At 45.8% G+C, this 22548-nt stretch overlaps 1 protein-coding gene across 5 annotated transcripts in view; it reads right to left on the bottom strand.

Moving 5' to 3' along the window:
* Positions 1-22548, bottom strand: part of LOC119455253 (fasciclin-2-like) — a 123162-nt gene that overhangs the window by 40553 nt on the left and 60061 nt on the right. For all 5 annotated transcript variants that reach the window (XM_037716650.2, XM_049668664.1, XM_037716652.2 and 2 more), the window contains exons 4-9: positions 21966-22235; positions 18379-18497; positions 16029-16091; positions 15462-15558; positions 11073-11212; positions 126-279 (exon numbers count right to left, since the gene is read on the bottom strand). In XM_037716650.2, the coding sequence (XP_037572578.1) occupies positions 126-279; positions 11073-11212; positions 15462-15558; positions 16029-16091; positions 18379-18497; positions 21966-22235 (843 nt within the window). The remainder of the gene's footprint in view (positions 1-125; positions 280-11072; positions 11213-15461; positions 15559-16028; positions 16092-18378; positions 18498-21965; positions 22236-22548) is intronic.

The following is a 22548-nucleotide window of genomic DNA, read 5'->3' as shown; positions in this document are numbered from 1 at the left end:
CCTCCGTGTTACAATCGCGGTCGCATTACATTCGAGTAAATATGGTATGCAACAACATTCTTGATGACAACCAGAAAAAGCAAGCGCAAGAAACAAAGTTGTGAAGTGGGGGGAGCACCACGTACACTGCACGGTGAGATGCCCGACGCGCTCCACCTTCTCCGCCTTGTTCTCTGCCGAGCAATAGTAGAGGCCGTCCATCTCTCGTGTCGCGCTCATCGCGGTCATTGTCAACACCGTTTCCTGCTGGTCGTTTTGGGTCTCCTGAAACTTGAAATGCTGCAAAGAGAAGAGAGGCAAAGAGAGTCAGTTATCCGAGACCAGTTTAACTCAATAATTATCTGCACAATGCGGGCCCCATGCATATGGGCGCATGAAAAAAAAAAATGTTTCGTGATTAACTGAATGGATGAGGTCAACAGGGCGCACACAAGGATGCCTCACCTTTGAAGTAGCGTTTTGGCTAAGGGAATTGTCTGATGAAGACAAGCCTCACTATTGAAATGTTTCTTCTGGACTGAGGCTGCCCTTCTTCAGCCACTGCTTATCAATTCATCTTCCTGCGCTACTGCTATAGCAGTGGAGGCCAATGAGGTGAAGCAACAGACAAAGCTATCTTTTTTTTTTCTTTATACAGCCATTTCTATACTCTGTCTAAAGACTTACAGCAGGGGTGTCACATAAAAGAAAAAGAACAACGCTATTCACAGTGCACACGGCGAGGTGATCCATGATGGTGGACAGAGTATCGGAATTCTCGACTGCGCATCTGCATCGTAGCACGCCGAGTGTATTCTTATTTTTCCGAGTTTATTCTCATTGGCTGCGGAATGACGCTGCCTTTTACAAAGCAGCTCTCTCTGGGAAATATTATGGGACACCTTGAAACCTACGAAAAAAGGACCCAGTGTCTAATCACAGGTGAAGCAGTTTTAAACACTGGCTATCTAATTTGCTGAGGCGTCAAGACATGCAGTGCTCAAGCTGTGCCAATTCAAAGACTGTGTGTGCAGATGTCCCACGTTCGAGGGACGTCCCACGTCCAAGCTTTTTGTTGTATATTGTAGCTATAGTGATTGCACATGTTACGGCATGCGCACCCCATAAATATAAATGAACCTTGAATGTAATAATTTGCGCCCAGCGCAAATATATATGAGTAGTGTGCATAACCAGAAGTGCGTGCGTGCATGCTTGGTATTTTACGGCGAATGATGCCTTTAACCTTACGAAAGGATATATGCGACACGAAGCGTATCTAGAATGAACGCTAAGGCTGGAGTGCAGTGTTTTCGGTTTAAGCCAGAAAAAGTACGCCGATCTTGTTTTCAATTTCGGTTTTAATCTAAAAGGGTCAGTGCAAGCAAGAGACCTAGCGATCGGTGCGCAGCTGCGAACCTAGTTATGCTCCGATGCAACGAGCCTGGAGAGGTCGGGGACACGCTTCAGCTTGCCGCCCAAAGTTTGTTTCCTTCTGTTTAGCCTCCCACCGAGACAAAAGTGAAGATTGGTGATGGGGAGCGGGGGGCATGGAGAGGTTTGCAGCGCACACTTCGGCGACGAAGCATGCGCTGCAAACATTCAATGGCGGCACCTCAGGCTTGCCGATCCAGACCTTCGCCACCCACTTCTTAAGACATACGTCCAGCGGAAATGAATGAAGCCTTAATCTCATCGTTAGCCGATCGGTTGGTGCGCTGAGGCACGCAACACATCCTGTTGCTTTTAATTTTTTTTTCCATGGCGTAAATAGAAGCTGTTAACAAAACAGATATGCGGCCATGCATGCAGAGTCACACCGTAACACTGTGCGGACACTCTGAAATATCTCTCTTGCTGGCCACTCTGTGGTGCGGCCGTCTGTGTGCATTGCGAATAATCTTCGTCAATTGACAGTCCAATCTACTCAGTGACAGCTTTTTCAAAAAAATAACTCGCGTACAAGTTCACCCTGGCTTGGTATTTTCCGATTTGGGACACGTGATCAGTATGTGCAGAAACACATATACAGTAAAACCTCATTAATACGTACCCGCTTAATAAGCTATTCCAGTTTAAATATAGTCGCTATGAATACCCAACCCTGCCACCATTGAACTTAATGCATTGGCTGACCGCTCAAGCCGTAGTCACTTACCGCACGCCAAACGATGAGTGCGTAGTGTTTACTTCATTTTTCAGTGCGCACAAGCGCAGAATCAGCAAAATGTAGTGCACGTACACCATAGGTAATGAAACTGCAGCGCACGGACCTTTCACGGACGGCAATTGCAACCGTTAGTGATGTTACAACATCGTGGCCAAGACGCGTTTCCTACTCCCTTAAATTCTGGCACTTCCAAGTCATTGGCGCAAATGACATGGAAGTGGATGATGGCCCTTCCGTATCCAACACAGTGTGTGTGTTGACTGCCACGAGGGCGTTCGCAGAGAAGTGGGGCGTGATGGAGAAACTTGCTCGCGGACTTGCAGAGTTTGAAGATGCCGTCGTTGCTGCAAGGCTACCACGGCGACAAGTGAAAATCATTTTTTGGCTGCCTGCTCACAAATTAAACTTGTCTGCATGTGTGTATGAGTGAGAATTTAGACGCATTTCTTTTCTCGTCGGTAAGTCAATAGCCGCTCATCTGCCACTGTCGGTTAGTACATCGCTTAGCATGTGCCTGATCCACGTTCCCCGCCAACTATGTATTAATGAGGTTTTATTGTAATTTGGCTATGTTAAGCAACTGTTGCTAGGAATTCCTGCTTATTAAATAAGAAATCGTGCAGTACTTCTAGTGATGCTACTGGCACACGCCATTTCGGAGCAGCTAAAAATGCATTTTGAAGCAGTAAATTGGACTTTCTGAGCAGGTTTAAGAACGAATGCGAATTGTAGTACAGTGCAGTCCACATATAATGATATTGTTACGGTGAAGGGAAAGAAGAAGGTGACGCGGACGAGAGGAAGACGAAGTCTCTGGCCGTTGCCTGAACGCCATATTTCTTCGCTTGTAAATATACATCCTTCTACACTCGTGGGCCTGCTTTCTTCCTGCAACATTTCACATATAACGATATATCGGTTATAACGATGAGCCGAGCTAAGGGTATCAACTTGTGCATTAGGGCTATGAGAAAAAAAAAAACATAATATGTTATTCACCGCATATCTGTAGAACGATTGAAATTTTGCTTCTAGGCAGTGTTTTTCATGCAGAATAATCGTGAAAATTGCGTTCCTACGTCGCCCTTAACCGAGACGGGGTGAAAAGTTTGCCTACGCGAGTTTGTATCTGCCGCCATTACTGAGCAGCGCATCCCGCCCGCGTGCCGATTGCAAGTTGGTGCAGCGTGCACAAGATGGCGCCAGTGGCTTCGCGCCCGCGTCACCGGCAGTCGCACAAGGAGGGGGCGGAAGAAAGCGATAAGCGAGGGGTGCCTGCGCTCCCTGCCGGGAGGTGTACCCCTTGAGACGAAACTTATTTTGCAAGACTAAGTACGAGCTCGCACAGTCGATGATATCGACGATTATAAAAACCGGGAGCACCAGGATCATGAAGGCTAGAAGCAGCGGCCATGCCGATCAAAGGAAAAGGCGGGCTTTGTGCTCCAGGACGAAACCCCATGGGTGAAACTAACATGGTGGAAGCCGCTGACAGAGAGTTTTAGATCAGGGGCCCCAATGCTTGCGTCCCCCTAATCTAAAAATATTATCAAACTCTGGGAGCACGTCGCTACTGACGATGTAATAGGTCGTGCTTCAATAGAGGAGCTTCCGAGTGCAGATAGTGCTGCCTTGTTCTGCGTAGAGATGTCCGACGTGGCGATCGTTGTCGCGACAGACGGCAGCGTTGTGCGACGGAGGCGATGACACCAGCAGCAGTGACGGCAAGATTGACAATGGCCCGTCTTAGACACCGACCCCGAGGTTCAACCAAAGTGCAATGTCGTCGATCGAGTCGTTCATTCAATTCATGCATGCTAAATTATAGCCACCAGTGTTTGCGCAGCAGATGGACGTGATGCACACGGCGGTTGTGAATCCGAAACTTCCGCGAAAGCCAAGTGCAGATTTCTATTTCAGTGTGCCTAACGATTGAGACACTATTTTGAGGTATAGATAAAAGTTATTTTACACAGCCTACTTTCTACAACATTTTTTTTTTGTTTCGCAGGTGGCAGTTTTGGTTTCGGAACTGTAAAGGTATATTCAGCATTTTTGTTTTGGCAGTCCTGATATAGTGATGATCAGTTATAATGATCGGATTTCTCGTTCTTCTCGATATTGTTATAAGTGGACTGCACTGTAGAGGGCGTTTTTACAGCGAGCAAGCTATGTGAAAGTAGGAAGTGATCGCTGGTTCATAATCTCAATCCAAACTGAAAAAGAAATTTTTTTTTATAGATCTAATGCTATTTATGTAAATACAGTAAAACCCCGGTGATACGAACCCGGCTGGTACGAATTTCGGTGTGATACGAATTCGTAACATTCCCTGGCCGAAATACATTGCTCACAATACGAAAAAAATCGGCTGTTCCGAACGTGTTGCCACGCCGCTACGGATCATACGAACACGTGAGCAACAGCGGCGGCGGCCGAGCCAGCGGGGCCACCGGCACAGCGGGATCTGGGCGGGATCCATAGACGCTAAGCAACTGACAACACGCAGTTGCGCAATCTCTCATTGGTCCCCACGTCGAGCGGACCGGACCACATCACAGCCTAGCCGATGCTTAGCGAGAAAGTAGACGAGGACCGCTGCTGCAACGACGACCGAGCCGCAGCCCCGACGGTCAAAACGCTCCCTGCACTTGACGTGCTCAGGCGTTCAGTGGCGTGCGAAAACATTCCCAAGATCACGTGCGCGCACTTGTATGCCTTTCAGAAGGCGATCGTTGACGATTTGAACAACCCGAAAACGTCCCGTTGATATGTTTTTCACGGAACCGCCAAAAAAAAGAAAAAGAAAAAAATCTGCAGTTTCGCCCGAAAGGTGAAGCAACGGAAACACAGCAGCAGCGAGCGAATTGACCTTTGCGCTGACTCTCACTTCAACGCGAACTAAACGTCGAAGGCACAGCGCATACGAAGCTACTGGCACTAGGCGCACTTTGTCAACATCGCAGATCATTTTGACGACAAAGTCCGCGCGGGTGCGTCGTATCTGCAACGTGCCGGTCGCTTGTTGCAATTTACAAGCCGGCTGCACCGCTAAATTTACGTGACCGCCACATTCAAACGCAACGTAACGTGCTGGTACATTATAGATTGGCGAAGTATCACGGGGAACGCTCGGTTATTCGAACGCGAAAGCATTTGCGATGGTTAATTCGAACATACCGAATTACGTGGCGGCGCCTCCGACCGGCATTGCTCCGACACAGCAAAAGCTTAGGCGAGACCCCTCAACGCCGCGCGGAGAAAAAAAAAAAAAAAAAAAAAATGAACCGCGGCATCACGCCAAGGTCGCCGTTTCTGCGTGGCGCTGGAACACGCGTCCACTGCGGCTGCAGCGCAGAGGGAAGCAACGGCGGAGGCCCGGTTCGGCCAACGCTCGCTTCAACGGCAGAAACCGAAACTTCGGGGAGCGGGCTAAGCGGCGCCGGGCCGGCGGGAGCGGCGGACGCGCAAGGAGACAGTCGAAGGTGAGGGGGTTATGAGGGTGTTGAGAGGAAGGGCGAGGGGAGCCACCGAAGCGAGAGAGTTGCCGATGCCAAATCCGCTTCCCTCACCTGCGACGGTCCCCGAGCGCCTGTCGACGTGTCGCAACTTCCTCTTCACAACCACAATCTGTCTCGCCGTGCCTGCGTCGCCCGCTCCCTGAAGTTTCGTTTTCTGCCGTTATCGCGAAGCGAGCGCGGGCAGTTTCGTGGCCCTCGCTCGATATGTGCTTGCGCGCCGCGATATTTCACGAATCGCGCCGTTCGTACGTCGTGCTATAGTTCACGAATATTTCAAAAATAAGTCCTTTTAATTCGAACAAATTTTTGGGCCCCTTCAAGTTCGAATTATCGAGATTCGACTATACATGGAAGTCAATGGGGTTTAGGTCGGGACCGCGAAAACGCGACGTCGCAGCCGGAAAAACGCAGCAGCGAGGAAAGTATCAATGGGATTCCACTATTAGAAATCTTTTCTGGTAAAAATACATTTTTCTCGATATTGTGTATGTTTTGATGATACGAATTTCGGGTGATACGAATATTTCACGCGACCCCGCGAGATTCGTATCACCGAGGTTTTACTGTAGTTGCTTGCATAGGTAGTTTATCTGCTTTGGTGGACCATACTTTCTCAGTAGAGCTGGCAAATGAAAAAAATTATATTTTATCACGATTTTAGTACACTTTCATTCGGAGATAATTATCAAATTTGACACTTGGTAGGATAATTTCGCATTCATAGGCTGTAGTCCAGACAAAGAACCCCACCCCCCAATCGACGTAGCTTATTGGGGGGAAATGTCAGCCGAGAAAGGGCAGTAGCGCAGCTGCTATTTGCTCCGGCAGACTTCGCAGACTTCTAGGCTGGCGGGCTACATAATCACCTATTTCACCATGGTGGGCTTGTCTGTCGGGACTTTCGCCTCGCTTCATAACTGCGTAGTCGCCATCTGTAATCAGCGTCAATAGCTACCATGGTTTTCAACTTCCACAGTGCTTTTGTGAAAAATAAACATGATTTGCTGATTCATTTAGTAAATAAAAGTGTGCTGACATAGTAAGCGTTTCTTTTTCTTCATACCCTTGATAATTCGACACTCGGTTAATTCAGAGATATATTTCCGTCCCGTGAAAACCGAATTTTAGGTTTTACATTATATGCACTCAACCTTTGACTCTGCAAAGCTGTCCGATTAGGCTATGATGCGCTAATTCAATTTGGCGAAAGCATTTGCGCTAGTTGCTGGCATGTCGCCCACGGACCCAATCTCAGCCTCCAGCCACTAGTCCAGCCAGTGATCTCAGGCCCAATCAACAAGGCGGTCTCCACTGGTCTCAACATACTAAAGGAGGGGGCGGACAGGGCAGTGCACCTTGCTGCGGCAACCTGCAAGGTGGCCACATCGGCTGACAGTGAAATTTTGTAACCCGAGAAAAGCAACCCGGGAAAAACGAAGGCACTCCGACTGGCTCTGGCAGCCCACGGGTAGCCAGAACTGGAAAATAAAGAGGCCCAGTGTGTGACAGACGGTGAACACACATGAAATTGTAGTACATAACTTTAGAAGCAGGGAACTAGCAAATCACCATATTTTGTTTGTATAACCTGCAATGAAAATGCAAAAAATTTAACAAGTCGAGGTGCGAGTTATATGCAAATTTTGCCTTGAAATGTTGCTTCACCGCAGCACGGCACGCGTTAGCATGAAGCCACACCGCAAGGCCAGGTTTTCCGCCATTTAGTTTCGTTATCTCCTCGGTACACCACCCTCTCCCCTCCATGGGTGCCCATTCTCCTCTTTACCCATCCTTAGGGGTGTGCGAATATCAAAATTTTCTAATACGAATTGAATACGAATACTTAGCTTGGAATGTCGAATCAAATATCGAATAATGATATGCATATGCATTTATTAGAAAGTTGGGTTAACTTGTTATGCTGGAACATGGCAATTGCATTGTCAATGTTAAAAACCTAGACTAGTTGGCCGTTCTACAAAATCATTGGGTATTTAGCTCATGTTAACTTGGCATTCCCACTAGCTGTCTTCGCCAGCCTCTGCCTTATTGTACCGCACCAAATGCCCGTAGACTCGGAGGCATTTGACCCTGTGCCAGTAATCACTCATCGCACTTGCTGTCAAGCAGTAAGCTTAGAATTGGAGGTGGCACAGCAAAAAAAGCGCACCCTCGCTGTCCGCAAACCCGTGCCCCTTGCTACTAAAAGGCTGGCTTTCCCGCAAAGTTTAGAAGGTTAGTGGCTAAGTGTGCTTTACAGGTGAAATTTCGCTAGCAGCACGAAATCCTCACAAAATTTGGCACAAGATCGCCCCAATATTCTTAGATTAGATAGAAACAAGTGCTAAGAACCGTGTTTGCTCCCATACAAGCAGCAATATATTCGATTTCATTCGAATATTCGTATTTAATTGAATATTCGAGCATTCTCGTATATTTTTCTAATCGAATACGAATATTAAAAATTAATATTCGATAATATTCAAACTTTCCGAATATTCGCACACCCCTACCAATCATCATTCTGCATTTAGTAGTTTGGGAATAGTGCATGCAGCGTTCCACAGCCATCCTAGCACAGCAGAAGCTGATGATAATGCTTTCATCACGACGGAGCAAATTGCGATTTCAGCTTGCGGATTGCGTATCCGGTGATCATACGTACATCAGCCACACCCGCGGTGCTCCCTCAGTCCGTGCAAAATGCTTTGCGATACAGCTCGATTACGTTTAGTCTGTCGACATTGATCATGCGAAGGCTGCTCCGTCCGCACTGTCATACGCACTCTGTTGTGTGAAGGCTAGCTGTCAAGTAATCTGATTTACCTCACATGCCACGTGACTGATTCGTCAGCAATCACGTCTGTTGTGTAAATTCCACTTGATCAGCATCGCCGAAAAGAGGCGCTGGCCGTAGATATGACATGACCGAATTGTGCATTCGCAAACAAAAACTTTTTTCAAAAATGTTAGCATTGTTGTATACATTTATTTCCATGGGTTGGTTATACACAGATTATTTTTTTTTTCTTTATAAGATGTCATAATTGGGCGTGCGGGTTATAAGCGATGGCGGGTTATATGCAGAAACATACGGTAACCCATTGTATACTAACCTCAAAGCAGGGTCTCAGCTAGAGTGGAGAACCTCGGTGTAAATCCAGAGATGATCTTTATTTTACCCCTTAAATAGGCAGTGGCCTTAAATAAGAGCATTTGGAAGTTCAATTAAATAAAAAATTTGCTTTCCCTTACATTTTCTCTGGCTTCCCTGCATGTTGTCTAAGTCTTATTTTCCAGGTTCAATTGGAGGATTTTCTGACAAAAGCTGCTTGCGCAGCTCGACTGTTTCCATGGATGACCAACTATTGAGCCCTTGATTCTCATATTACTCTTGCTAATTACACAAGGCCTTATATCTGGCTGGTTTCAACGCCATAAATGCGCCATGTGGCTATACTGTACATAATTGAGGTTACTTCGTCAGCTCTGGTTGAGTAAAAAGACAAACAATCTGACTGCTGCAATGTTTCTGACATTTAGAACTGCCATCAATCTTTGCAAGCAACAATGACCATTTGGTCTCAAATCTGCTTTTAATAATCTAAGGGAATCGATGAAACAACCTGTTATATCTGTTCATAAATGCCTCGTAAACATTTGCAAATGAAAGGCTGGAATATGCATTAGGAAACTGAATGACTGATGCTGCCATGATGTAACACTAACCAACAGTAGGATTCATGAATCCTTCGTAAGCAGTGTTCCCACAGCAACTTGAAGCCTTTCAAGTCCACAAAATATCATCCATTCCATCTTGTGGGAATTATGAAGGTTTATATTGACACGTGTAACTTGTTTATCTTTTCACCGGTGACCGCTTTTCACCGGCTAACAAATGTTAAACATTATCGCTCGGCGCAGGACGCGCCTGCATGTATCGGAAGCTTCTCGAATGTTATCGATGCTTCTATCCGTTGTCTGTTGTCACCGACGCTTATGTAATCGGATTGCATGAGCGACATAGAATTGTCCAGTACTTTCTGGAAGACACGCGGGCACCAGGGATTACTCTGGAACGTTCGACGACTCATGTATAAAAGCCAACGCGTTTCGCCGCTGATTAGATTTCGATGATCGCAGACTGTGCTCGCCGCTATCCTTGTGCTTCGAGTGCGACTTGCTTTCGTGGGCATAGCTTCGCCCAATAAAGAATCAGTTTCATCATACACAATTTCACGACTGTTTTCTTCACTGTCACTACTACGTTAAAATATTTTCCTCCTCTACTACGTGCGCCATGGACGTGAGGAGGGCAGATGCCTTCTTCCCCTCTTCCCGCACGAGGAGCCAGACGACTATCCCCGTGGTGGTGCAACCCTCTTGCAAACACACCGCCTCGTGGTCACGGAGCCCCGCGCCCGCTGGACCGAGCAAAGAACGAAGCGGGGCTGTCGAAATCAGTGCGACCAGCAAACGCCAGAGAGAAGACTGCGAGCCACGACAAAGGAAGGACCCCAGATAAACATCTCGTTCCTATACTTTGTTGTGCCCTACCTTAGTTCGCCACACAATCGACCCTGGCTAACGTCTCGGTCGTAACTAGCCAGCTTCTACGCGAATCCTCTGGAGCAATAAATGTTGTTGCGCTTCTTATTCAGCCGTGTGTTGTGTGTTGCTGTCGTGCTTCTGCTGTCCTGGTACCGCTGAAGCCTGGTCGTACGAGGCAAGCAATAGGGAGTTGGCTGTCAAGCCTAAGCAGCATGAAGGTGGCTTGAGAGAACCCTAGTCTACGATCTGTAGAGCAAACTGAATTTCCACTGCCCTTGAACTTTTCCCACCGCTCGTGATTTGGGTTTTGTTTACACTGTCACAGCAATGCCAGGCAAGTCCTTCACTTACAGCACATTGACAAGAGCATGAACTATTTCAAAAGCGTGTACATGCGTATCTTCCAACAGCACGTTACAGCTGATACCCTAGCATTTTTGATGCAGCTAGTAGATGCAATGTTATGGTACAGAGGTCAATGTCAGCCTTTTCACAATCCACAGACACAGGCAATGACTCCTATGTGTTCACAATAACTCCAATTTATCGATAAAAAGAATGAGCACTCCTTTACAAGGATCTTTTTTAAACTTTCTGCCCTGCTTAGCCCAAGAGCGAGTGCCGGTAAATCCATTTTCCAAGCTGCACCAAGAAGCCAGTCCTAGGTGTGTTGCTAACAATGGCAACATAAGATCATAATGTGAATCAGTGAAAAATATTATTCTGGTTTCGAGAGACATTGACAGCGACACTATGCAGACCTTAGTTTGAGTTAACCAATGCCAACTTGTGCAGTTGAGATATTAATCAGTGACATTACTTAAATGGGGATTACAAAAGTTAATGCTTACCTGGTCCAGAAGGAAGTGAGTGTTTCCATCCCGACGGATCTTCATGTCTGGTATGGGCTTTCCATGCGCACGGCATTCAAGTTTCACCTCTTCTCCGACCGACACTGTCGCATTCTGGAATTCCGTAATTCTAGGCTTCACTGAAATTGGATAGAAATAAAACAACTTGTTTCACCATGCATGACAATGAAGCTCCAATGCAGTAAAGATGGCCACAGTCCAAGAATCGACAAGGCAAAGCAAGTGCTGAATTGGCTGCTGAATCGGCTACTTCATTCGAATTGGTCCGGCGGTCATTTGTACAAGCATTTCTGTAGTTTACATGGTCTTGAATAGACAGAATCGGAGTTGGCCCCAAGCTAAAGCTTCCTCTAATGCAGAGTTCTGTTTTTTTTTTTTTTATGCATGGAGCATACAGAACAATTTGCCCTGTTCAAGTGAATTACCTGTACAGGCAGACGTTACTTGCATGGCATACCACAGTGTACAGGTGGCTAATTAAAATGATTCACTCATTAGCTTTATAATTACTCACGTTAGGGTACGTGCTACAATTGAGAAATTGAAGCTAAGCAGTAGTAGTGTCATTTCTGCTAAGCAAAAATCCTGAGACTAGTGCCACTTTCGAGATACAGGAGAATCCCGTTAATGCGACTGTGGTTAATTTGATTTGTTAGTTAATTCGATCCTGACTCAAAGTCCCAGCCGGCACCCATGCATTTCTATGGGCCCAACTTTAATTATTTGGATCCTAAAACTGGACTTCGTAGGATAATTAGAACTTGACCAGTCAGCACGCACGTGCCCGACACCTATGGTAATCCCAATTGCCACCCTTTTAGTGGCAGCATGTCTCAGTGGAGCTAAGGGGACAGTGAATGTGAAAACACGCGTAGCAGTGAGACTATCGCCTCCAGAGCCAGTGAAGAAGATAGCTCTCGAGCGCGCTAGCGCATTCTTTTCTCGTACTACGTGCTCGTGAGCTGTCTTCTTCACTGGCTCTCGTATCACAAGTTGAAAACATAAGATTCTCAAGCAACAACCGTAGCTCAGTCAGATTATGGTATTTACCGAATTTTAACACGCGGCTCTTTTTTACCAAGGGTATTGGACAGAAAATTGCAGGAGCAATGCAATCAGATACGAAACAAGAACCGCCATCACGGCGTTCATATGCTATACCGCATAACACGGATGTGCTGCAACGAAGCTGACTTTAGAAAACCGGTCACCATAGTGCAACACATATTAGATGCTTGCGTACTTTTCTTCCTAAAAAAATAGGCTCCACATTACTTTTCTACGTTGTTTAGGAGATTTAATGTCGGTTCTATGTTAGTTTTCTACTTTCGACACTTAGAAAGTGGCCACTCATTTGATTTGAGGGAGTGTTAGAATCGGGCAAATACAGTTAAACCTGGATATAACAGAATTGACAAATTCCTGAAAAACTTCGTTATAAAGAGGATTTCGTTATATGCAGGTTCGGCATGAAAATTCGAAGAAACGCTTACCGTATTTACTCGATTCTAACACGCCCTCAATTGTAATGTGCACCTGTTTTCTGTTTTGGTCGAAGCACTCATACTTGGAATGTCGCACCATGTACCGGATGCGTGGACGCGTGTCGTTTCACACAAGCGCCAGGCATCGGAAACGAAGAGTGAGCGTCACGATGATGTCGTAGCGTCATATAGTGTTACAGTAGAACCCCGTTGTTACGTTACCGGGGGCTGCGTTTTCCCGGCTATTCCGTCGTTTTCGGCCGGTCCCGGCACAGCTCCCATAGAACCCAATGCATTGGTAACCCTGCTGTTGCGTCGCATCATACGTTGCAAACTGCCACCCCGCGCCGGCTTGAGCAGCCATTTTGACTTTTCATGTCGCTTGGCTTGGTGGCTTGACGATGGCATTGGCCGCCCAAAGTGGCGGGGGCAACAACTATGACGTATGGCCCTTGAGATCCGTATTTGCTATATAAAGATGGTGTCTATGACGCGTTGTGGCCCTAAAATTGGTTTTGGCTCATAGATATTCCGTATAAAGTCCAAGGGCGATAACGCAGTCGCCGCGCGCCGTATGCTGTATGTGCGAGTGAAGACGTGCGAGGGGAGCCGACGACCGTGTCCAAATCTCTCGCGCACAAGAAAAGCAGGGAGGAAGCGCGCCTTCTTCCGTTGCACTCAAGGCACCGGTGAGGGGGGAGGGATAGCGGGGCAGCGTTGTACTGTACTCTGGCATCAACTGCGTTCTGCACGGCGGCGCGTGGTCGCGCGGGCCGTATCTTGAAAGCGATCTGTGTTGGGGCAGAATCTAGCAGTGTAGGTGCGTCGGCGGCTCGTAGCTTTGTGCGTGCTGTGTGTTCTCGGCGCTCAGTTTGCGTTGAAGCGATAGACAACAGCACGAAGGTCACTTCGCTCGCTTCTCCAGCGGTGCTTCCACACGCCGCCAGCATTTGACAGCGCGTGTCTGCGCTCATCGAGTGTGATGTGTCACAGTGTGTACCAGCACATCGGCAACATCAACTGGAAAAGGAGAGAGTGCCGGCTTGGCGGGCTAGGCCAGCTACAGCCAGCGGCTGGATCAGGTTTAAATGAAGGGAGGGGGAAAGGTCACGCCCGCGGCGGCAAGATCGCCGGGTCGAGAGATGCACGCTCGCCTCGCACACGCACGCACGCACACGTGCGCTCGCTTCGCATTCTGTTGCGGCGGAGAAGGTGCTTCCGGTTGCTGCTCGCTCAAAAATGACAAAATTTGGGGCGAAATCTCTAGGTTGTCGGAGGGGAAAATTCGTTATATCGAGGGGGTCTACCGCTGCCACTTCGTTACGTAGAGGTCTCAAATACATGTGCTTCTATGGAATAACGGCGGGGAATAGAATAACTTCGTTATATCCAGGAAATCGTTATATGGAGGTTCATTATAAGCAGGTTTAACTGTACTGCCAAACGAATAAGCTATGTGTTTTGGCGTTTTTTTAATGCGATTAGCATTCTTTGCTTTTGAGTCTATCTAGTCTCTTCCACTGACCCAGTAGTCCAAGTTGTCTACCAGCTTACGCCACTAGGTGTATGCTCACGGTTGTTGCATCGTTGTCATTCCAGCTTTGTCATCCAACTGTCGTCATACTATCGTTGTCAGGCATTTGTTGTCACACCACTGTCATGATGCGGTCGTGCTCTTTCCATCGTCGTCATACGACTCTGGACTCAGACCCGTCATCACGCCATCGTCGTTATACAGGCTTCATGATACAGTTGTCCGCACGCCATTGCAGTCATACGCTCCTTGTCGTCCCACTGTCCTCATACAATTGTTATGCAGTCATTGTAATTGTGTTGTCGTCAAAGTCGTCATCGTGCATTTATTGTCATACCATCATCGTGCTGCCGTCGCGATCATTCTATCGTCATCAATCTCATTGACATCCGGCTCTCGTCACGCTGTCGTCATCATGGTGTTGTTTTACCATCGTAGTCAATTCAGTAATGTCATCCCATTGTCATAATGCTGTCGTCAAACCGCCTTAATCAATCCATCAACATCATTCCTTCTTTGTCATTCCATCATCGTCAATGCGTTAGCGTTACACAGTCGTCATCCCACCATGCTCATGAGCGACCTTGTCAGGCGAGTACTATAGCAAAGTCCGACAATACCGAAGTATGTCACATATATCTGAAGCAACGGAAGTCACACAGTGATTACTACAGATGTTAAATGACTTCAGAAATACGATGTGTCGCTACATTGCTTGAATGCTAATCTCATTACCATCGACGGTCATCAAGTGATTAGTTCTGCCATAATTTTTTCTGCATCTTGTTTATTTCAACCCGGCGAATAGTCCCATCAGGGTCGAATTATAGAAAGTTGACTGTAGCTGTCCCCAAAATCTGTTAAAGTGCATTTACATTACAGTTAAGATCATCGCGAACTGCTTGGTGCATGCATGCGGGAAATTGTTAACAAGAATACCAATGTATTTCAATTTAGCCAGGGCATTGTGTGCCCTAAAGTAAATTACAAAATTTACAAATTCTTTTAATTAGCTATCTTGACATTGTGATTTCTCATACAGGCCATTTCTGCCTCTTCATAAATGCCCCTAGAAAGGTGGAACAATGCTGTTTGTCACAGGCAATTCTTCAACAGTAGGAACCAAATAAATAAGATAAAAAAATACGCATTATGTTGTCATCAAAGTGTAGAAGTGCAGGACAGTTGGTGTAGCATAACACCAAATGACAGGACCGAGAAATAGGACAACACAAGCACACCAAATGTACAAGTAAATTGAGCTTGTGGCTCTGCAGCAAAACACCATAATCCCTGAACTGTAGAAGCACTCGTCTCCTCAGGCGTTTGTTTCACCTGTGCCCTACTTACCGATGATGGCAACAGCAATCTCATGGGTGTCTGTGCCAGCTGGGTTCACAGCTTGGCAGCGGTAGGTTCCTTCGTCTTCCCTCCTCACACTTGTCACCTGCAATGCAAGTCCCCCCAGTCACTCCACAGCTGCATATCTTTTTTTTGCACCTATGCACCACAGCTCTGTACAGTCACACAATACCGCTCTATTCTAAGCAGGAACCAAGGGTGACATATCCAGCTTGTCTGTACATATCCAGCTTTGCAAGCCGGATATGTACAGACAACAAGCACAAAAATTAAGAAATTAAAGGAAAACAAACTAACTTTTGTATTAACTAGAGATCAAACTGTCTTACCCCATTTCAATACAGCTCCAAATAAACTGAATAACAATATTAGGGATGTCAGGACTCAGTACTGCTCTCAAGCCAGTGCTTTAACCAGATAAGCTGTGTACCTGCTGCAACATTCTATAAATGTCTGGTAAAGACTTCAGAACTTATTGCTGATTACAGAGATTCAAATCATACACACACAAAAAGAAGAAGAGAGAGGCCGGGAGATCGAAATTGATATTGATACCTGAAGAAGGCCAGCCTTCGGATCCACTTGAAATCCATTCACCGTACTCAGGTTGCGGTTGGCCTGAAACGATAATTGCAGGAGAAGGTCTGTTTGTGGTACACATGACCAAGGTGTCACATATTTATATAGAAACTGAAGCAAACTGTGCTATCTGTTTAAATGCTACAATATGCACAAGAATGCATTGATGGTCACAACCATGGCAACATCAGGCAACTCACTAGGAAATCAAGGAAATGCTGAGAAGGATGGGAAACTGCAGCAATGTACTAACAGAAGCGATAAAGAGACGACAAGAGAGCAGACATTTGATAACCAAAGCAAGCCAATATACTAAATAATTTTTACACACATCTTTCAACCTCAATTATTTTCTTTTCACTGTGCAAAATAACAGCAAAATGAAGTGGGCAAGCTATAAGCCAATTCAACAAGGCGCTTTTAAATAGCCTTTTGGTAATTGTCCGGATTTTCCTTTAACCTTGCACCCAACTGCATTAAACTGAATTATAGCACCACTGGCAAGTGTACGTTTTCTATCATGCAGAAACTGTAAACTCTTGGACGTATCCTTGGAAAATCAGTTTTAGCGATGTCACTTTTTTAGTGCGTGCTTATTGGTTGGTTGAGCACTACGTCATACGAAAGGGGAAGCATTGCCGAAGGTAATCGTCTGCGAATGCTTCCCCCTTGTACTATCACTATGGAGACAAAATGTAACACTATTTGCAAGATGATGTGTGCAAGATGCAAGATCTGGCTTTTTAATTTAGCTCTGCTGTCAGTGTGATCCCGTAAACTTTCAGAGCTATGAAATGCTCTTGCTGCCAGGAACATTGGAGATGTACAATGAGAACACTGTTACAAACAGGAAGATAATGAAGAGATCAGAAATAATGTTTTGTGTCTCTTACTTCATCTTGACAGAGTGAGTGAGTGCAAACATGCACACCACAAAAAAAAAAAAAAAAGAAAGAAACGAACAGGAAACAAATGCTACTCAACTATTTTATTCCCTAATGTCGTCATGAAAACAGTTGAGAGTAGTACTTGTCCCCTATTAGTCTTGCTTTTCTTGTGTGCTGTGTGTTTGCACCTACTACGTACGCACCTATTTGGTGCACACTAAGTATGCACCAAACAGGTCCCAAGGACGTCCCTTTACTTTATCTGTTTATACATAGGAACCATTGTTAAAAGCGCAAAACCACACAACACAAGATAAGACCAGACGAGCACAGGCGAACAGGCACAGATAAGACCAGACGAGCACAGGCTTGCGCCTGTGCTCGTCTGGTCTTATCTTGTGTTGTGTGGTTTTGCGCTTTTAACAATGGTTCCTATGTCTAAACACCAACTAGCCCAACAGTCAACTCTTTTAGAGTTTATCTGTTTACTTCCATCTGTTCCACTTCCTTTCCTTGTGCCAGTATTTTCATTACAAATCATACACCCAGCCCAGTATCCTGTTAATTTGACTCAGGTTAACTTGATTTTTTGGTTGATTTGATCACGGCCAGCACCCATGCATTTCTATGGGCCCTAACTTTCATTATTTCGATTCAAGATTTCGCCTTCGTTGGATAATTCAAACTTGATCAGTCACCACCACGCACACGCCTGAACCCTAGGTGACCTCAACAGCTACTCCTTTAATGGCAGCATGTTAGTTTGATTCGGGGACATGTTAGAATTGCGAAAATACTGCAAAAAGAAATAAATCAGCGGTGTGTTTTGGCATTTTTTTTTCTGTATTTTATTTAATTCCACCCACCGGACAATTCAGTCAATTCTGTAAGTCCCGTCATGGTCGAATTACATAGGTTGACTCTTGCAGTTTTTGTGGGCAGACATTTTGTGTTTGCCCAAGTACAGACATTCTGCGGAAAACTTTTTGTGCACCACCAAGTCCATAAAGCAGCATTCAAACAAAATGCAGGGACCACCTGCAGTGATCAATTCCTTAAAATTTTAAACACTTAAACACTAAGATCCAAACACCATCACTAGATTGTCTCATTAGCATGGCTATATAGGTAAATAATGAACCCGAATAATAACGCTACACAAATAGCACGATGACACTAGGGAAACTTCGTACAATTGCAATTAGGCTTCCCTTGTCTCTTCGTTGACGTTAGTGCAGCACAGGCATAAAAGACGTAGTATACTGAAATATGTGTTTGATTTTTCAAAAATAGTCAGAAATCTGCACCTGTTTTCGTAAGTGTCCCCCCCTTTTATTCATGTATTACATGCTCCCTGTCTGTATTTTCAAGACTTGTGTGTGGTAAAATAACACCACTCGGCCACCTGGGCAGGTAAGACGAAGGAAGTAAGAGCTCACCTGGTCAAACCAGTAGAAGAGAGGTGGTGGGTAGCCCTCAGCAGAACACTTCAGGCTGCCTGGAGACCCCTCAACAAGTTCGCTAGAGTCGGGCACCGTCGGTGAAATTTTTGGTTGTGCTGAAAGTGAATCGTTATTCCCATCAGCCTATTTCGTGTGCACTGCAGGGTGGCGGCATCTCCACAAATTACCCCTGCCTTGCATCAACAAACGTCCCAGGTCTGCAAATTTCCAACTCTCATCGAACCACGCAATCCTCTGCTAAGACCGTGTATCATTGCGCGCAAAACGACATGGACAAAAGAGGGAACACGTATAACACACACGAAGCGCAAACTATCAACAGATTTATTGCGAGAAGACGTGACCTTTTTATACCTTGCCACAGGCAGTACAGCGCATGACACCAAGGGCGGAACCACACCGACACAAAAATCAACACGCACGTGACGTGCTATTCAAATACGCTATTTCCTTAGCTGATAGGGTGATAGATGCCATGCTAATACACTTATCTTTTAAAGTTGTGATGCAGTGGGCCTCAATAATGAGTCGTGTCATCTCATTGTTCGACTTTTCAATGATCATGCACTCTTTGAACATTGGTCTACAGCCGCATTCATCACAATGAAGTGCCAGCCACCCTCCCGTCTTGTTATTTACGTTGTTAGCACGCTCGCGGAGCCGGTCGTTGATGCAACGGCCCGTTTGTCCGACATAAAAACGCTTACATGATAAAGGTATCTTATATACTACGCCGACACTGCATTTCACCCATTCGTTTTGGTGATTCTTGCCACATGCTTTCTTTTCTTTCTTGTTCGTGTTAGTAATTCTGCAAATTTTTCCAAGCTTATTCGGCGCGGAAAACACGACTCGAACGTTAGCTTTTTGGCCGATCTTCTTGATGTTGTGCGACACTTTATGGATGTATGGGATTACAGTGAACTTTCTTTTTTCTTTCTCCATCTCTTGGGAGGTGGGGACCACGGTGGAGCCAGATGCCCTGATATTCTTAAGTTGCTTCTCCGCTACGGACACTAAGAGGTGCCTCGGGTAACCTGCTTCTAAAAGACGTGAAGTTTGCTGGCCCAAACTTCAGCTCGTCATGTGTGGACAAGACTTTTCCAGGGCGTTTTTTAGGCAGAGATTGGCGATTGCCCTTTTTATTAGTTTTGAATGGGCTGATTTGAACGGGAGGAGGGGTTTGTTTGCTCGTGGTTCATAGCTCCAGCACACGTGGTTTTCTTTAAAAGCGAACCTGACATCAAGAAAACGAATGTTGTCTTCAGTTGGAAGTTCATGGGTGATTTGCAATGGATACAGGCATTTCTCTGCGATAGCAAGAACTTTTGCGGATTCTCGGCTAAAATCTGTCGGGTCACACTCTAAAAGAAATAAAAAATCGTCTACGAATCGGAACCCTTTAACCACCTTAGTGGGTCGAAGTTCAGTGACTAACGACTTGTCAAGCTGTGATAAAAATAAATTGCTTAGGACTGGTGCTATGCAAGAACCTATGCAGATGCCTTTTGTCTGTAGGTAGTATCTGTCCTCCCATTTGATGAAGGTGGATTTGAGATAAAACTGGAGAAGTTCCAGAAATTGTTCATTTGAAATACCGGACTCATTCTGAAAAGCAACCCCTCCAAATGCGTCAATAGCGTGGTCCACGCATCTTAACAAACCTTTATGTGGTAAACTGTAGTATAAGTCGGTGATGTCAATAGAAAGACCTTTAAGATTTTTCGCTGGGTGTGAGTTAATGAACCGTAACACCTCGTTGGAGTTCTTAATGAGCAACGGGTCAACTGGTAAAAGTTCCAGTTTTTCCTGCAAGAACCTGGCCATTGCCTTCTGCCATGTGTCGTGCTCAGACACAATGACCCTAAGAGGGGCGTCTACTTTGTGGGTTTTAACTGTGAAGAAAACTTCAAGATGGATCTTGCAACTCTTAGCTATGCATTTTTTTAGCTGTGCAAGGTTAAGCCGCGAACATATTTTCTTAGCTTCGCTTTTTTGTTTCTGCATGGAAATTCCTTCGTGACTCTTAAAAGAATTTTCGATGGCTTGTCTGGCCTTTTCACTGAAGGTGCCGGAGGTTAAAACTGCGAATCCCCCTTCTTTATCGGCCTGCAGCACACATAATTCATTATCCACTAAGTACCGCACCACGCGTTTTACAGAAAGCGAAGGGGCTGTTTGCTTACATCGGTTTAGAATGTCCACACCTTGGGAAATGCAGTTCCGAGCTTCGTCTTCGGGAGCAAAATGGGAAACCTGCCGGACGTAGGAAAGCAGATCTGGTGGTGTTGTTTTGTCTTGTACGGCGAATTTTGGTCCGAGGCCTAGCACTCGACGCACGTCATTCGGCAGATGCAACTTTAAAAGATAAGTGTATTAGCATGGCATCTATCACCCTATCAGCTAAGGAAATAGCGTATTTGAATAGCATGTCACGCGCGTGTTGATTTTTGTGTCGGTGTGGTTCCGCCCTTGGTGTCATGCGCTGTACTGCCTGTGGCAAGGTATAAAAAGGTCACGTCTTCTCGCAATAAATCTGTTGATAGTTTGCGCTTCGTGTGTGTTATACGTGTTCCCTCTTTTGTCCATGTCGTTTTGCGCGCAATGATACACGGTCTTAATGGAAAACCAACAAGCCCAAGTGAAAACCCTACTGCAATCCTCTGCTGTTCTCAACAGTGTTTCCCTTCTCTTGACACCTATTCAGTTAGTATACTAAGCCACCGGTTATCTGCTCCTCTTCCTCTGAACAAGAATGTCAGCTGCCACCAATTTCCTCCCTTATCCATTCTACAGTCATAATGTCACAGAAACTCCTATCCATCTACATCACTCGTCGGGCAGTCCTTAGCATTTCAAATTTCTTTCCCCATAGGCTAGGACATGCAAAATGCACCTGGTATAGACATTTGTCTTTAACAATACTCTGTAGTAACTGTTGTTCATTACTTCATCAGCAGATTTAGCAGTCATGAAAATGTCTCACTGGCATAACATGTGGCTTGAGCAACACGTAAACATCAGGGTTGAACTTCCCTGTGAACCATCTTATTCTAAAAATGTGCAGCCCACTCCAACCATGACAGCAGTGAGTGGGTTTAATACCTGACGGTGTTGCTCTAGCACGCCAAAAAGACAATATGTTTAATTCCTGTACAGAATCTTGAAAATATTTGCTGAGGTGCTATGTACCTCAGATTGAGTCCTAAGTATCTATAACACACTTAAGCTTTCGCCAACACACAATTGCCAAGTACGTGCATAATGTAATGCTTAGGTGTTCCACGCAACTGTGTGTCAAAGTGACCAAGTGATTACATGTACAGATGGCCTGCTCGACTAAGTTTGAAAGAATGCAACATTATTTGTCTGAGCAGCATACACAAGCATGAAAAAGCACTTGCTACAAGCTACAGCTGAATAATGACTACTGACCTTGGAAGTGGTACTTTTGAAACAAGGTGAAGCTATTATGTACTATATTATCACAGTCCAATAAGGTCAGGATACTGCAGTGCCTACAACACTGTTGCAGCCCAACTGAGAGTGAAGTGGTCACTCACTGTAGACATCCACAGTGATGTTGCGCTTCTGGAACTTTCCTGTGACGGAGACCATGGCCGAGACCACATAGGTTCCACGGTCAATGTCCTGCGCAGACTGCACCGAGATGCCATCCTCTTTGCCCTCATAGCGTTGGGGGTCCAGCTCTTCGCGGTCCTTTAGCCAGCTAACCAAGGGCACAGGGTTGCCTCGCACGCGGCACCGAACCTTGCCTGGCTGGCCCAGAATCAGATGCTGGCTCTGTGGGCAGTCCTCCCAGGTGATGTCGTCTGCACCGAGAGAAGGGAACAATGTTGGAGGGGCATACTTGTGGCTAGGGTATAGAGCGAGGTCACAGGAAATGCTTGTGTGGCAAGGTAGCGTTTGATAGTGTCACTGAGAGAATTGAAGTGACTGACAGCAATCCGATGCTGAAGAGAGGTTCTCTTGTCGAAATGTTGGCTCCAGCGACACTGCTATCTTGTTCAACCATTGTGACAATTGTGTACAAATGTGTTATGAGCAAGTGCAAGAAGTGGTGGTTTATTACCCAGAGCTTTTTGAAGTACTACTGTGCAAGGAATCTGGCACCTTGCACAGCTG

Source organism: Dermacentor silvarum, chromosome 6 (assembly GCF_013339745.2).
Source record: "Dermacentor silvarum isolate Dsil-2018 chromosome 6, BIME_Dsil_1.4, whole genome shotgun sequence".
Lineage (NCBI taxonomy): Eukaryota > Metazoa > Arthropoda > Arachnida > Ixodida > Ixodidae > Dermacentor > Dermacentor silvarum.
This window is presented reverse-complemented; position numbering and strand designations above follow the sequence as displayed.